The sequence below is a fragment of the Crocodylus siamensis genome, chromosome 2 (assembly GCF_052110815.1).
Source record: "Crocodylus siamensis isolate JL-2025a chromosome 2, ASM5211081v1, whole genome shotgun sequence".
NCBI classification, from domain to species: domain Eukaryota; kingdom Metazoa; phylum Chordata; order Crocodylia; family Crocodylidae; genus Crocodylus; species Crocodylus siamensis.
Window position 1 is genome coordinate 182,646,362 of NC_143396.1, and position 17,400 is coordinate 182,663,761.

The 17,400-nt window shown below is 47.5% G+C and overlaps 1 protein-coding gene across 6 annotated transcripts in view; it reads right to left on the minus strand.

Moving 5' to 3' along the window:
* The window catches only part of NAP1L4 (nucleosome assembly protein 1 like 4), a 57,220-nt gene extending 53,778 nt beyond the window's left edge, over positions 1–3,442 (minus strand). For 2 of the 6 annotated variants that reach the window (XR_016440234.1, XR_016440233.1), the window contains exon 1: positions 3,402–3,442. Coding sequence is in view for 2 of the 6 variants with exons in the window: in XM_090032519.1 (XP_089888645.1) it covers positions 3,402–3,437 (36 nt within the window). In the remaining 4 variants the exon portion in view is untranslated. Of the gene's footprint in view, positions 1–3,010; positions 3,150–3,341 lie in introns of those variants that run through there. The other 4 variants (XM_090032519.1, XM_090032520.1, XM_090032521.1 and 1 more) reach the window with 3 other exon arrangements.
* Between the last annotated feature and the right edge of the window lie 13,958 nt (positions 3,443–17,400).

The window sequence follows — 17,400 nt, forward strand, 5'->3', positions numbered from 1 at the left end:
TGGACTGCCTTTTACTCTAACCCAGAGCACCTCAGAGTGCCCCCCCTCTACCCCCTTGCTAATCAACGAGGAAGTATATTCCTCCTTGATGTAGAGTGCTACTCCTCCACCTTTCCTTCCTATCCTGTCCCTCCTGTATAGCCTATAGCCCTTGACACTCACCGCCCAGTCATGCGATGAGTCCCACCACGTTTCTGTGATCCCCACTATGTCAGGGCTGGTGACAGCTAGGTTCTTTGGGTAGATGCGATATCTTTTATTAGATCAACTAAACAGTTGGAAAAAAATTGTTCTTTGCAAGCTTTTGGGCACAAACACCCTTTTTCAGGTATACAGAGAGTCTCATCTCCAGAGATAGCAGTAGTATATGGAACAGACCCGATTTACCCACCCATCAGTCCTACAGTCAGTCTTTCTGCAAGCCTGTGTATACACAGTCAAGCCCTTACCTTTCTCTAAAAGTGCAAAGTTTCAAGAAGTTAAATGGATAAAGGATATCAAACAATGATGTATTATTTGTAGAAAACAATGATTAAATCGAGGCTTTCTACCCAGCGATCTAAATCATGATTTAAATCGTGATTTTACATCACTCATTTAAATCAAATCCAGCCTGCCACAAACCATAAAATAAAGCCAAATCTGTCGAGCCTAGATCAGAGGTAAGCAACCCACCCTCACAGGAGCATGGCATGTAGGCACTGTGCTTGGCGCACATGCCTTAGGGAAGATGAAGGGAAAGAGGCCAGGGCTGTGCTGCCACAAAGATCAGACCCCTCAACTCCCTGCCATCAACCCCTGGCATGCCAACATCTTACAAGTCAAGGCTGCAGGTGTTCTTGGCACTCTACCCCAAAATACTGCAGACTCCTGGCCTAGATGGTCCATGGAACCAAACAACTGTGTCTTATCCCCACAGAAACCAAAAAGCACACACAAGGAACGGAACAACATGGCAAATGTCACACTTGACAAGGCATCCATGTGCAGCTAGGTCTGAGGAAGCTGCAACTCACACTTCTACATCCATACCAAAGTAGTCTTCCCTAGATCTGACACCATGCCCCTTGGTAATTAACAGGGGGGAGGGGAGAAGCATAGGCTACCCTATCCTGATCTACCAGAGAATCACTTGACAAGGTCCAGGGAAGGGTAGTCTATGTCCATCCCAACTATGCAGTTGATCCCATAAAAAATGCCACCCTACTAGAATCACAATCCAGGTGTTTCAGCATGCATACTACTATGAAGACAAGTTTATACTATACTTCCTCCATGTTCCATACTTCTGATGGGTCTGCTGCAACTCAGAACTTCATTCTCTCATCAGCAGAAAATTAAAAATAAACATAATTCTCATCGGTCTTACTGCCGACTTTAGAGCATGAAGACATGAGATACTGAAGAACTTCTTGAACAACAGTCAAAGGCAGGCAATTCTCCTACATATTAGCAATGAAAAATTGATGCAGACATACACCTCTGGTGAACTGTTATATAAAGAACTTGGACCTATTCAAAATTGCATGCATCAGAAAAATCTAGAAATCTGCAGCAATGAAGAGAGTCTGAAACAATGCCTCCAGCAACAGAAAACACAGCAGCTTAGGAATCAAAAATACTAAGCCCATTCTGGAAAGAACAAGCCTGCATTATCCTCACTGACATCAAGGAATTGCCTGTGAATGACACAGGTGTTGAAAAGGGCCACCCTTGAAAGCTAGAAAAGCTAAGCATGACAGACCAAGGCATTTCCAACATGTTAAATACAAGTCAAAATCTCAAAGTATATTTCTTTTAGAAAGTACAGGTATATGAGTATCTATGTTTATTGTTTTAGTTACTTCTCTAGAGAGCTTAGCTTTCATGTAAAAAAATAAATAAATAAATAATAATAACAATAATAAGTCTGATATTCTGCAAGTTAGAAAACTGGTAGCAGTAGATCCCGGAGTCAAAATGGGTTAGCTGTCACTACCAACTAAAGGCAAAACTAGGGTCTCAAGTTATACCCCAAGCCACAGTCTTCAAATTAGCTGGGTGGGGGAAGATGAGTAGGAAATCACTTGCCTCAAGAAAAGTCTGCCTGAGATAACCCATATAGAGTCTGTTGCCTATAAAAGCAACTCCAGTCTCAGACACCAAGGGCAATTTTACCCATGCTCTGGGAGGTGTGGGAGGGTGCTTTAATTAGTGAGCCATGCACCCAAGCGTCACATGTATCAAAGTACCCCATGCTGAAAAGGTGGCACGGTGCTTTGAACAAAAGTTCATCTAATGAGCTTTCATTCAAAGCGCCCCACCATCATTTTTCAGCACGGGGGACACCAACTGATCGAGTCTGCTCTGAATCTAGCTCTCTGCGTGCGTATAGCACCAGGAGAAGGGACCAGCAGATGGGGGCTCACTCGCCCAAAGTTTCAGCACCAGAAGAGGGGACTTACCCACCCCTCCCTATTGCAGAGTACTTTGAAAACAGTTCTGTAAGCTTGATGCCAGAAGGCACATTTCACAAACAAGGATATGTTTTGAAAACTTTCCTCTCTCAAAAGACACAGAGAAAGAGAGAGAAATACTTAGCCCTCACAATTACAACACCCTTCCAAATTCGATGAGAAGCAGCATTATCCTCCACACCAGAGACAACTTCAGGGCCACCTCAACTGCTGCTGCTTACACCTGAGCCAGACCACAATGGATGAGATGGGAAAGGTTGGGGGGAGGAAGTAGGGGGGCACGAAGGCACCCGTTTGATCCCTGGGGCCGAAAGAACTTACAAGCTGGTAGGGCAAAAAGCTGGCTGAGCCACTCCACGTGCCTGTGCCTGTGCCCCCTCCCCCACCCCTCCCTCCGACTGCAACACTTCTTCCAGGCCCCCTTGCTAGTTCCCAGCGTGCCCCTACCTCCCTTCCTTCCCCCCCCCCCGCTCTGTGGGGCTGCGAGCCCCCTCCCTTGGAACGCACCATGCGCGGGGGGGGGAGGGGGGGACGACAAATACGTCACAACACACCTACTCGCGCGCGCCCCGCTCGCTGAGGCGGCAGCAGAGGAGCCAGTGAAACGCTGGGGGGGAGGGACGTTCCACGAGGCCAAACGGTCCCGCCTCCCAACCGCCGCAGGAGGCACCGTTATAACGGTCCCGGAACCAACCCCAGCAAGCCCGCCCCGCCCCGCGGCCGCACACGCCGACCTCCGCCGCCAGCAGCTGCCGAGCCGCAAGAGCAAGCTCCTCCCCGAACCCCACCCCGGGCTTGGCTGAAAAGGAGGAGGAGGTCGCTCCCGCCCCGAGGGCCAGCCCGCGCGTCCCCCTCCCCGACCGCGCCCTGTGGCCACCCCCGCACCTGCCCGGGCCCCGCGTCTCCTCACGCCCGCAGTGGCGCCCCAGATCCTCTCAGACTCACTAGGGCTGCGCCGCCGCCAAGAAGGCCGCCTCCCATTGGCTGGCGCTCGGGCACCCCCCGCCTCGACAGTAACCCCGGCGCCGATTGGGCGAGAAAAAGGCCGCGGCTCCCGCACGCTGGCCCTGTTGACTATCAGTGCAAGAGGTGCTCAGCCAATCAGCGAGCGCGCTCCGCTGGGGGGGGTGGTGGTTCGCGCCTCTGACCTGGGGGTGGGTGATGGTGGGGAGCGGCGCGCCTGAGCCTGGGGATTTAAAGGGCCAGGCACCAGCTTTGCGGGGAGCGGGGATGGGACAGGTAGGCTGCTGCTGACCCCGGCAGCCATTGGAAAAAGGGGATACAAGTGAGCAAGCCCTACAAGCCTCAGCCACTGGAGGACTGGTTTGGGGGCCGCTGTCTATGGTGACCGCAGCAAATCCTCACCTCAAAGGCCACCAGTTTCATCACTGGGTTATGTTGCATTCCTGCTTTTTAAGCACGTGAGAGCTGCCGTTTACGGTGTCACCCCCATAGGTCTGTCTTGCCCGGGGTTCCTGCAGTGCACAGGCCCCTGCTACGCGTTACATATGTGACCCAGCCCACCAGCGAGTCACACAATGAATAGCGACTGGCCATGCAGGCCAAGTAATGCTCACACCATAAAAACGAGGGTCCAGCTATAAAAAGAGCTGGCATCAGACCCATTAACTGTGCATCGAGGTTGTGTACACCCGTTTATCTCTCAGCAACTTTTCTTTTTGGTTGATCCTTTATATCAGCCAGAGCTCAGATCGAGTGTTAAAGTTAGCGCTTGAAAATGTGTTAGGAGGCTATTGAATTAAAAATCGTGGTTCGTTTCTCGGGAGGCGGAAAAAAACCTTCAGCTACAGACACACTTTATTAGCAACACAAAAGGTATATATTTGCAAATAGGGTCAGAGAGAGAGACAAAAGATCAATCACTCTGACCCCCGGGCACAATCATTAGCAGGCTTTTATCCCCTCTCTCCTGACCACGTGTGCAGAAGGAGGAATTTTTACAACTCATTTCCGGTTCATACAAACATATATGTAAACATGTCGCTTCATACGTCCCATGTGCATTATAATTAACTACTTAAGTATGCGGGGCGGGTAGGCTTAATATGCATTAGGTTATCACGCGTGCGTAGATGGGACCCAAGGTTACTCAAGGTTCAACCTGAAGGCAAAAATGGCATTTGCTCTTATCTTAGCCTAAGAATGTGGGGGTCATGAAAGAAAGTGTGATTTAGTGTAACAAAGAGATAGTAAATTTGCAGAACAGAGAGGGAGTGATACCTTAGTACAAAGGGCCTTTGGTGGTTTTTCCCTTCAATTTCCAACCCCCCCCTTCCCTCTCCCATTAAGGAGACAAGGAGGGGTAGCAGCTGTGTTTTTTTTTCTAAATCTGCTATTGATAATGCATTTTTAATAATATTTCTAACAATATCCCCCCTCGAGATGCTTTCTGATCTTTACTTCATTCGGGCATATCAAGATAATTACGAGGAATTTTTCTGAGGACCATGACCTTTGCAGCAGTCTGTGCTTTTAGAGGGACTGCTGCAACCTGCATTCCTTCTACCGTGGTGGTTATCAATCTAGTGAGACAAGGAATAAGGCAAGGGATAAAAATCAAACCAGTTAGAGCACACAAAAGCACAAACCCTACCTTTTTCCACCAGGGTCCTCCAAATAATTGAAACCACCAGTCCTTATTCCATGTGGTTTCCCACGTTTGTATTGGTACATGGGCTATTTTTCTAATCTCTTTGGCAATCTCTAAGACTGCTTTCCCGTTGTCATCTATTTGGAGGCAACAATTAGAAAGGTTGAGCTTTCCGCAGACTCCGCCTTCCTCTGCAAGTAAATAGTCTAAGGCCATCCGATTTTGGTATATGGCTGCTCTCATCTGAGAACTTTGTCGGGCCAATAACTCGAGAGCAGTGGCGGTCTGGTTAGTAATTACTTCCAAGACTGCCTGCAACCGGATGATTCTATTCAGCATATATATTGGTGTCCGGTATCCCCAACTCCCATCATTAGCCCATGTAGCTGGTCCATAATACTCAATAATCCTCTGAGGAGGCCACTCATCCTTCTTCCACTTTTGGGAGCTACCCTGTGTCAAACTTACATCAATACTTCTCTTGGCCCTTTTCCAATCATCATACAAAGAGACTCCTAGCTTATTTCCAACCTCAGACGGTAACAAAAAGAAAGCTGGTACAATTACTCCCATATAGCAAGTTCCTGTCCACCCCTGTGGTAGTATTGTATAGGCCCGTCATCCGCAAATCCAATAGTATCCTCTTAAGGCCCTATTTTCTCTATTGGTGGCATTTGGAGGGGCCCAACCATAGGGCATCTCGGGAAACCCCAAGCCTCCTTCTGGACCCAAAGGACCAGCAACTGCGTGGCCTCCTTTCATGGAACATTCCCATAGCCCATCCTGGTTCTTGTCTGTACAATCTGTCCGATCATCACTTTGATTTGTGGCACTCCAATACTTATTAAACCACACAATTGTTCCATTGGGATGCTGCCACACTAGCCGATTATACCCTGGGCTATTAGGATAATAAAGCCGTTCTAATCTTCATCCACCTTACTTTTAAAGTCCATATGCAACGGCTGTGTCCCAACCTTTTTCCTGTACCATTATTACTGATGCAATACTCTCCTAACGCCACTTGGGAAAGTTCCCAACTGTGGTTCTCATCCCATTTTTGACTAGTACTTTTAACATCTGCCTTACTACTTACTAGCCATTTCGGGGCCAAAGGAAAAGCCCTCCAAGGCCACTGGCCTCTGGCCTCCCGAAGCCCCCCACAGGCCCAGCAGTTGGTAAGATTAAAAGTACCTGCAATTCTTTCCATCATATCAACATACAAATTTGTCCCTGGGGGAGCAATTTGGGAAAGCGAGGGTGTGAGCCAGCGGTTAAGGCTGCTCAATTCTGCTTCTTTCATTATGCAGATAACAACAAGGCACATTAAGATTCCCACCATATTTTCCCTTTTACTTTCTTGTCTAATTTTCTGAGCTTTGATTAAGCCGTCTCAGGCGCACTTGGAGATCACCAGTAGGTTCACAGCTCCACTTGCTGGCTTCTTGTTCCGAAGACGACTCAGCTTCCGGAGTGAGTTCGTCTTGGGAGATGTTGTCCTCTGACGCTTGTGGATGTCGTTTCACACGGGTATGGTGTATCCAACGATCATGGCCAGTAATCTTTACAGCGGTGTGGGTTGTTAGAAGTACCTGGAAAGGGCCACTCCACCTCTCAGTCAAAGGCTCCTTTTTCCACTGCTGCACCAAGACCCAGTCTCCCGGGGAGAAGTCATGTACCGGTACATCTAAAGGCAGACGCTGAAAGGAGGCTGCATACCTGTGAAGAGAAAACAAGACAGACTGCAAGGCAATAACATATGTATGAAGTTCACTATTACCTAATTCAAAAGTTACATTCTCTCGCATCCCAGGAGGTAAGACTCGAGGCGGCTTGCCAAACATAATTTCATATGGGGTCAATTTGAGGCCCCGTCGGGGAGTGTTTCGAATGCAAGTAAGAGCTAGCGGCAATGCTTGAGGCCACTTAAGGCGTGTTTCAATACAGATTTTGGTGAGCAAAGTCTTTAAAGTTCTATTCATGCGTTCCACTTGTCCTGAACTCTGTGGTCTCCATGGTGTGTGTAGTTTCCAAGTAACCTTGAGAGCTTGTGCGACTTCTTGAACCACTCTTCCCACAAAGTGTTGTCCTTGATCCGACTCGATGGACTCAGGCAGGGAATACCGGGGAATGATCTCCTGTAACAAATACTTCACTACTGCAGCTGCAGTGGCAGTCCTGGTGGGCCAAGCCTCGACCCAACCAGAGAGCTGGTCTACCATGACAAGTAAAAACCCGTGATGTCCGGATCGTGGGAGCTCGGCAAAATCAATCTGCCATGCCTGTCCAGGGTACGCTGCCCAGGGTCTACCTCCCATTGGCACAGGGGGTTTCCTTCGAGGGTTTACTTTCTGGCATGTAATGCACTTGGTAGCAATGCGCTGAGCTTCTACATATAGCCCTGGGGCTACTGCTTGGCGGATCATTAGATCACCCATGGCCAAACCTCCCATATGGGTTCTTGCATGGAGCTGTTGCAGCACCTCCCGAAGCAATGGCCTGGGTATCATGACTTTCCCTCCTGGTACTATCCACCACCCCTGGGAGTTCTTTTCTGCACAAGCTTTCTGTGCAAATTTATCTTCTTCAGGGGAATACTGTGGGACTAAATCCTGAATGTATGGCCATATGGCATGGGACATAGCCTGCTTGGATACCTCTTCCGCTTCTCCCCCAATAAATGCAGCTTCCTTTGCTGCTGCATCAGCCTTTGCATTTCCAAGCTTATGCTTTTTCTCAGCAGCCTTCCCATGGGCCCGCACATGAATGACTGCTACCTCTTTAGGCTGGTGGAGTGCCTCTAGTAGTTTGATAATCTGGGGGCCATTAGCAATCTTATTCCCAGAGGCAGTAATGAAACCCCTTTCTTTCCACAATAGTCCGTGCGCATGGACTGTAGAAAAAGCATAGCGAGAGTCAGTGTATATATTAACTCGCTGGTCTGTCCCCAGCTGTAATGCTCGGGTGAGCGCAGTGAGTTCTGCGGCCTGTGCCGACCATGAGCTCGGCAATGACTCCCTCCATACTACCTTATCCAAGGTTACCACTGCACATCCTGTTCGTCTTTTTCCATCGATGACAGAGCTGGAGCCGTCCACAAAGTATTCAACATCTGGGTCTTCATTTGGGTCCTCAGCAAGATCAGGTCGCACCTGCGTGGTCTGATTCAGGACCTCAAGGCAGTCATGCGTCGGTTGCCCTGGCTCTGGCAGCAAGGTTGCAGGGTTTAAGGCTGTAGTATGTTTGAAAGTAAGTCCTGGATTAGAGAGCAAAAATATCTCATACCGTGATTGTCTGGAGGGGTTAAGAAATTTCCCTCCCTCAGTCCCTAGGATCTGGGGAACTCCATGAGGAGTGAGTATTTCCATATCCGCACCCATGACTATCTTCTGGGCTTCTTCAACAACCACTGCTGTGGCTGCCACAGCCCGAAGACAGGCTGGCCACCCGAGTGCAACTGGATCTAGAACCTTTGAATAATATCCCACGGGTCTCCAGGTCGGGCCCGATGGCTGTGTCAGCACCCCTGATGCAACCCCTCGATTCTCATGAACATACAGTCGATATGGCTTTTTACGGTTTGGGATGGCTAAGGCTGGGGGCTGGGTTAATGCTGCCTTCAGCAGATCAAAAGCATGCTGCATTTCTTTATTCCATTTCCATTTAGTGAGACTCTCCTTAGTCAGGGATTCATACAGTGGTCTAGCCTTCCCACCGTAATCTGGTATCCATAGTCGACAGAACCCAGTTAGCCCTAGGAATGGTCGCAGCTCCTTGGGTGACTTAGGTGGGGTTAGACCTTGAATCGCCTGTATGCGATCTGCACTCAGGGCTCTGACTCCTTTTGAGAGCTTATATCCCAAAAATGTGACTTCAGGCTGACATATTTGGGCTTTTTCTCTAGAGACTTTATATCCTTTTTTTCCCAGAGTGTTTAGGAGTGACCTGGTGGCTTCCTCGCAGAGCTGCAAGCTTGGGCTTGCAACTAGCAGGTCATCCACATACTGGAGGAGAGTCACTGCGGGGTGTGATCCCTTCCATTCCCCCAAGTCCTTCTGAAGGGCAAGTCCGAAAATATGGGGGGCTGCTATAAATCCTTGTGGAAGAACTGTCCACATGAGTTGGGCTTTATGGAAAGTATCTGGATCCTCCCATTCAAAAGCAAACAATTTTTGACTCTCTCGGTGAAGAGGAATAGAGAAGAAAGCATCTTTCAAATCTAGCACTGAAAATATTTCAGCTTCCCCCGGTACTTGTGTCAAAATCGTGTGAGGGTTCGGGACTACAGGATGGTCTGAAAGGACCTTCTTATTTACTGCCCGTAAGTCTTGGACCAGTCTGTATGAGACCCCATCTGCCTTTGGCACTCCAAGAATGGGGGTGTTATAGGGTGAAGACCCTTCCACTAGCCATCCGTACCTCTTGTATTTCTCTATTAACGGCTTGAGTCCAGCTCTGGCCGCTCGGCTGAGTGGGTACTGCTTTACCCGAACGGGCCCCTCCCCATCCTTGAGTACGATCCTTACCGGGGAGACGAACTTAGCTCGCGCAGGGGTTCCATCAGCCCATACTGAGGGGTCTACTCCAGTCATGTGATCTTCTGGACTTACTGCAGGGCGTCGGTCCTCCAGGAGAGCCATCTGATAGTTCGAGCTCTGCTTGACAGGTAGCTGGACCACCATCTGATCGTCTCTGAAAAAGATCTCAGCTTGCAATTTTGTGAGTAAGTCCCGCCCAAGGAGTGCAACCGGGCAACTTGGAGAATACACAAAGGAGTGCTCGAGCAAATGGTCTCCCACCTTGGTGAGGAGTGGTTTACAAACAGGGAGTCGGGTTTGCATTCCCTCAATCCCTTCTACAAGTACATGCTGTTCACTAGTTCCTGCACAGGGGGGTTTTTCTGGAATCATTGAAAATGTGGCCCCAGTATCCACCAAGGCTTCAAAGTTTTTGCCACCAACCCTAATGGTTACCATGGGATCTTCTCGGGCTCCAACCCGAAGGGTAGTGGTCTTAGATCCCTGTCCCCTTCATTCTGAATCCTCACCCTTGTCTTCTGCCCGCATGAGGTGACCTCTCGGTTCCCCCTCTCTCTTCTCCTTCAACTTCGGGCATTCCCTCTTCCAGTGTCCTTTCTCCTTGCAATAAGCACAAACATCTGCTCCCACTCTTTCTCCCTTCCTCTTCTGTATCCCAGCCTTTCCAGGGTTCCCTCCAGTTATAGCAGCTGCTAGTGCTGCCATCTGTCGCTGAGCCTTTTTATCCTCCTTGCGCTCCTGCACTTGCTCACGATTCCCATACACCTTATATGCAATTTCCACCAGCTCTGAAATCGGTTTCCCAGCACCTCCCTCAGTTTTCTGTAACTTCTTACGGATATCAGCAGCAGATTGACCAATAAACATAAGATTTACCATGCGCTGGTTATCTGGGGCTTCTGGATCCAGATCCGAAAACCTGCGAAACGCCTCATACAGCCTCCCAAGGAAAGCTGAGGGATCCTCCTCTCTTCCCTGTCTCACCTCATACAATTTAGACAGATTGGTAATCCGAGGCACTGCCTTTCCCATTGCTTCCACTATAATTCCCAAAAAGCGTGCACTCAGCTCTCTGCCCTCTGCAGTATGATTGTCCCATCTCGGCTCTTCTACAGGGCAGGTATCACGCAGAGTACGACCAGCAGCACCCTCTGACTCAACTCTGGCTGCCGCAATACGCTCTGCTGTACCTAACACTAATCTCCTCTCCTCCGGGGTTAGGAGGGTCTGGAGCATCATCTGGACATCAGCCCAAGTGGGTCGATGAGTCTGCCCAATAGATCGAAACAAATCCCTCATCTTTTCAGGGTCTTCACGAAAAGAGGGGCTCTGATTTTTCCAGTTAAATAAATCTGAAGTGCTAAATGGGGTGTAGACAAAAGTTGCAGTGCCTCCTTCCCCAATAACCTCTCGCATCGGACAGTTCAACACCGGCTGTGACTCTACAGGCTTGCGCAAATAATAACCCTTATTTCCTGATTCAGATGAGGCACTTGGCTGAGGCTCACGCTCTAACTCATTAGGTATGCCTTGGTACGTCGGTGGTGGTCTCTCTAAGGGAGGGGGCGGTGGTGCAGAAGGACTGGATGCCGAGGAGGCGTCTGACTCATCTTCGCTACCCGACAGGGCAACCGGAGCACGGGTCCGGTACTTAGCCAATTCAGAATCCCCCCCCTCATTAGACTCAGGAAGTACAGGCGGCCCCCCCCGAGCCTTTTTCTTAACAAGCATCACATGAGACTTTGCTAAGTAATTCTTAATCCAAGGTGGCTGATTTTGAACCACCCACAACCAACAATCAATATAAGGAAACTGATTCCAATACCCATTTTGCATAACAATTTCATGGATAGCTATCACTTCTTTTAGCACAAAGGATCCTTTCGGGGTCCAGTGGACCCCAAATGTTGGCCACTCGAGTTGACAAAACTTAGTTAAATCACCTTTTTTCATTTTTATTCCATAATCGGCCGGCTTTGCAAATTTATTAAAATGACGTAATAAGACTTTTAGAGGGGTATCAATATTGTTTTCTACACGAGAGCTACTCGTACCCATTTGCCCACAAAAATGCGCCCAATGCACACCAAATACCAAAAAGATCTCAACAACAGATGATTTACAATGAGAGCTAAGCCTAGAATTTCTCAGCAAACTTACACATCCTTTGTTTTAGATCCGTACACCAGATTGGGCAAAGGGAATTCGTATACTCACTCAGATACCCCAGAGATCTCGATCCAAATTCCAAAGTGTGTCTGCCTCTCCAGAAACTCAGAATTTACATAGGATACTTCCTTTAACTTCCCGGATATTTGGACTTAAACCTCAAATACCAGGGCGAGTCCAAAGTCGGCTCGGTGCGCACAAACTCCTGGTACCGGAGGTGCTCCGTCACTGAATTCCGGGGTAGTCCTCGAGAAGCCCCACGTTGGGCGCCAATTATTGAATTAAAAATCGTGGTTCGTTTCTCGGGAGGCGGAAAAAAACCTTCAGCTACAGACACACTTTATTAGCAACACAAAAGGTATATATTTGCAAATAGGGTCAGAGAGAGAGACAAAAGATCAATCACTCTGACCCCCGGGCACAATCATTAGCAGGCTTTTATCCCCTCTCTCCTGACCACGTGTGCAGAAGGAGGAATTTTTACAACTCATTTCCGGTTCATACAAACATATATGTAAACATGTCGCTTCATACGTCCCATGTGCATTATAATTAACTACTTAAGTATGCGGGGCGGGTAGGCTTAATATGCATTAGGTTATCACGCGTGCGTAGATGGGACCCAAGGTTACTCAAGGTTCAACCTGAAGGCAAAAATGGCATTTGCTCTTATCTTAGCCTAAGAATGTGGGGGTCATGAAAGAAAGTGTGATTTAGTGTAACAAAGAGATAGTAAATTTGCAGAACAGAGAGGGAGTGATACCTTAGTACAAAGGGCCTTTGGTGGTTTTTCCCTTCAATTTCCAACCCCCCCCTTCCCTCTCCCATTAAGGAGACAAGGAGGGGTAGCAGCTGTGTTTTTTTTTCTAAATCTGCTATTGATAATGCATTTTTAATAATATTTCTAACAAGGCTATAGCTGGTTTCTGTCCAGGTTTAATTAGAAGGCGTAGCAGGACCCGGAGAGATGCTGAAAAGGAGTGTGAGTGGGCTATGACCAGGGTTTCTCCCACTTGTAGCCTCCAGCATTTAAGGTCTAGGAAGTGCTGATTCAGAGGCTATAGCCACAACTCTCACATTGAATAATTCCTGATGGATGCCACTCCCCCCACCCAAGAATTTGTCCAACCCCTTTTTGAATCCAGCAAAACTGTTGGTTTCCACAGCATGTGGTGGCCTTGAGGTCTACACTTGAATAACAAGCTGTGTGAAAGACCTTCCTTTTATTAGTTTTACACTTACTACCTGCTGGTTTCATGTTGTGGCCCTTAGTTTCTGTGTTGTGAGAGCAAGTAAATAATAAATAACTATTTACTTTCTCTTCACCATTTAGTATTTTGTAAACTCTTATTATGTCTCCTCTCAAGTGTCTCTTTTCTAAACTGAATATAAGAATTTTGTGGACAATTCCCTTTGTTTTGGGGCCAGACTCAGACGTTTCATATGTGTGGGGTTCGCAGGACTGAAAGCCTCAGATTTCTAGCACTCTCTCTCACAACATCTTCCTTATCTCTTAGGCTCCTTGCCCTGCTTTAGAGCCTCTCCCCAGGCTTTCTGGAATTAGAGCAATAAAGCATGATGTCCACATACCCTTGCACACTCTCTGGTCTCACAGGCCTCCAGGGCCTGTCATCAACATACGCTACTTATTTCTTATAGACCTGAAGGGGCCTGCAGAGCCTGCTGAGATACTCTGCTATTATATTTATTTGTAAGGCAGTGAATCTGTAGGATTCAGTTACCATATAGCAGCTGCCATGCTCAGTCATGTAAGCCCTTCCATATGCAGGCCACAGTCCCATCATGAGCTCTGCATGCATGCAGCTCCAACTGGAGCGTAGACTTTCAGGGGATTGCTCATGTGAGAGCAGCATCAGGTCCATTATCTGTGTGTCAAGGTTGTGTACACCCGTTTATCTCTCAGCAACATTTCTTTTTCATTGATCCATTATCAGCCAGACCTCAGATCAAGTGTTCAGAGTCTAAAAACAAAATAAAAATGAACATGCGCCATTTGCTACATCACCTGTGTACAACCATCAAGATATACAAGAATGATGACAACGCAGGAGATTTTGGTTCCACACCTGTCTCTGACATGGATCTCCTCTCTGATTGTGGAAAAGCCATCAAGGGTCTGCTTTTCAGATAGGGTGACCACCTTTTCAAAATGGAAAGGTTGGACACAAGCCTGTCTCTCCTCCCCTCCCCTCACACCCCTTCCATTGATGGCATGGCTGAAGCAGAGCAGAGTCCAGCAGACTGGGGGCAGATGTGGACTGCCTGCTGTGGCCTCAGGGCTCCTGCCCTACTGCCCTCCCCCAGGACCCTTGCACTAGCTGTGCACCCCTTCCCACCTGGCAGCAGCAAGGGGCACAACTCCATGCCACCACCACCCCGCTGCTGCCGGGAAAGCAGGAGGTCCACGCCTAACATGGGGCTCCAGGGGAAGGCAGCAGGGCAGGAGGCCTGAGGCCACAGTGGGCAGTTTGCATCTTCCCTGCCTCATATATAAATCTGAGGGAGGCATATGCCCTCCTTCCTCCCCTGAGGGATGCATGCAGCGGCGGGAAGCCCTGCCCCATTCCCCCACCCCCTGGATGATTTGCCCATGAGTCCTTCGCACTCCACACCCTAGCTCCACACATTGCCCTGGCTGGACAGCACCCCCAGTCCCATTCCCTCCCTCACCGCAGGGGCTTCAATCTGCCCCACCCTACCCCTGCCATGCCCCCTCCTCCCCACAGACTTACCCACAGGGAGCTGCTTTCCATGTTGCTGGCCACATGCATGTGTATAGGCACACACATGCACATGGTGCTCCCTGAGTCCTGCTCAGGCAGCCCCAAACAGCCCCTTGCAGGCTGGAACTCTAGCAGTGTGCAAGGGGAAATGTGCCATTTCCTGTGGTGAACAAAAAACCTGGATCCCTACAGCCCGGGACTGGGACTTGAGGTTCCCATTCCAAGACTGTCCCTCCCAGTTAGAGATGGGTGGTCACCCTATTTTAAAAGAGGTGAGCATCTGCAACATTAATATTAGGGAAGGGGAATTTGGGGTGCTCAGCACCCCTGAAAGTCTGTTCTTAAGGATTGTGCTCTCAAAAGCAGCCTCAGGTTTTCAGCATTTAGATTTAAAAGCTTCAGGTCTGCTTTTCAGACATGCTGAACACCCACACTTCCCACTGATGTCACTAGGAGATGTTGGTGTTTGTGACCCAGCTAAAAACCAGGCCCTAGAATTGTCTAAAAGTTTAACTCATAACACTGGAAACCACTTGTGAAAGTGTGTGTGTGACCATCTGCAAAATAGGAATAATGACTTACTGCTCATATTTACTGCTCATATTTGTAAAGCTCTTTGAAACTCTCTGAAAAGAGCTTTATGTGTGTTAAGTATAATTATTAATCCATTTTCTGCTATTCAGCAAAACAAGAATCATCCACTAAGACTCGTAATTATTTTGCTGCCTTCTCATATAAATGGTATATTTAAATGGTATATTTAAACTTAATAAAAACAGAAGCTGTTTTTAAAACCACCGCCCTGTTTTGTCCAATAGTTAACTATTGGACAATAGGGAGATGCATGCTTTAGGGAGAGAGTTATTAATAAATTACACGCTTGGGGCTCACTTATTCCCTTGGTTTGCATTTCATTTATTATTAATTAATTATTATCATATATTTTTTCATCTGATATATTCTTCTGGAAGCACTGAGTTTCCTGAGCTCTGGGTTCCCTTTTGACAAACTTAATAACACATATACAAAAACAAAGGCTCTCAAAATTACTTACAGATATCAATCTTCTGGCTCTTCTTTCTGTGGCTGTTGAAGTACAGTTTTGGCCTGATGCACTGCTGTTCTATTTAAATATTCAAGGGCAGGTTAGACAAGCCCTGGTTTAGTCAGATGCAATGTTGCCTTGAGCAGGAGCTACTGTGGTCCCTTCTGCTCCTACTTTTCTATGATTCTATGATTTAGAAAAGTGCATCCCACAGAGCAGGTAGGAGGAGCTCAGATCCAACCTGCGCAACAAAACAATTCCCGGTACAACCCATTGTCTCTTTTTTCCACACTCACACCTTCTGTTTGCTTTGACAGTGGGTAGCCTTGATGTCATGCTTGACTCTGGTCTCAGTTCCTGCAGAGCAACTACAGAAATTATGATAGGTAAAACTACCTATAGGGCATCTGTTTTTGCTTGGTAGATTTTTGTTGGGGAGGGGTTCCTCTTCTCCATTGGCAGTACATTGGGGGTGTATGCAGGGCATTTGTGCACCTCCTGGAAGTGCCAGCCACAAAACTGAAAGTGCCGGCAGAAGCGCACTTCTGGTTTTGCTGCTGGCTCAGCAATCGGCCGCTGGGGGACTCCCATCCCATTCCTGGTCAGTGATCAGCTTCTGGGGGACCCTCCCCCCATCAGTGATCTAGTGCCCCCGCAGACTCAGGAGACACCAGTCGCTCATGCCCTTCTCCATTTCATTGCAAACATGTTTTTGGAGCTAGTCTTATTTTCTTTTACATTAGTGGTAAAACTCCCAACGACATGAATAGGAGCAGGAATTAAAAGCGTGTTTTGCTATGTATAATATAAAACAATTGTGTAAATCTCATTCACTGTAAATTACCTATTTTAAGGTGGTATGCTTGAACCTGAAGGCAAAATCAAGAAGCTTTTCATCATTTCAGCATTTTATCTGATGCTGTCAGAAGAGAATATAGAACCATGTTTACCCCGAGAAATTATTTACTTGCTCTCACATACCTGTGATTGGACCTGTGCTTATGGCTTTGTGTCTCATCCATTTCCTTGTACAAAAGACCACACATCACATTGGATATTTTGTGCTTAGACCTAAAAGATTTAATCTGGTACAAACCAAGACCAGGGTGTCACAGATTCACCCCAAAACAAAGTTGTCTTTGGAATTCACTGTGTGGCATGCATGAATAGTCTCCTAAATCAGGAGTCCTAAATCAGGAGTTTAGTCTCTGTTTGAAGTTAGAGTCAAGCTGGGTTCAGCTGTGTCATTTTCACATGTATGTATTATAGTACATATATGAAAACAGGAGAGCTTGCTGGAAACCCTCATAGAAGGGGCAGAGGCAGGATCTTCTTTTTAACTGGTTGAAGCCAGCTAGGGACTGCTTCCTTCGAGTTAAGGTACAGGGTAAGAACAAGTTATTTTCCTGATACTTTCTTTTATGTGTTTATTATTATATCTCTTATCAGAAAAGCAGCTAAGAATTTTGGGCTATTACAAAAACATACATGAAATAACAGCAAACTATCAGGTAAGGTGACAATACGAATCTATGAAACTTGTGTGCTGCCACCCCTGCTTTATGGTTTCAGACATGTGGACTACATATGGTAGGCATATCAAGAGACTGAACAGCTTCCATGTGAGATATTTGTATAAGTTCCTGAAAATAGGAGGGAGAAAACCAAACAGAGCTACTAAAACATGCAGGACTGATACACTTAGGATGCATTCACACAGCGTCATATGGCGATGTTGCTATGGTGCTGCACTTTAGTACTTCCTTTTGGAAGTAGTAAGTGGGTAGATTGTCATAGTGATGCACTACACTGGGGGAGCGCACCATTATGACGATGT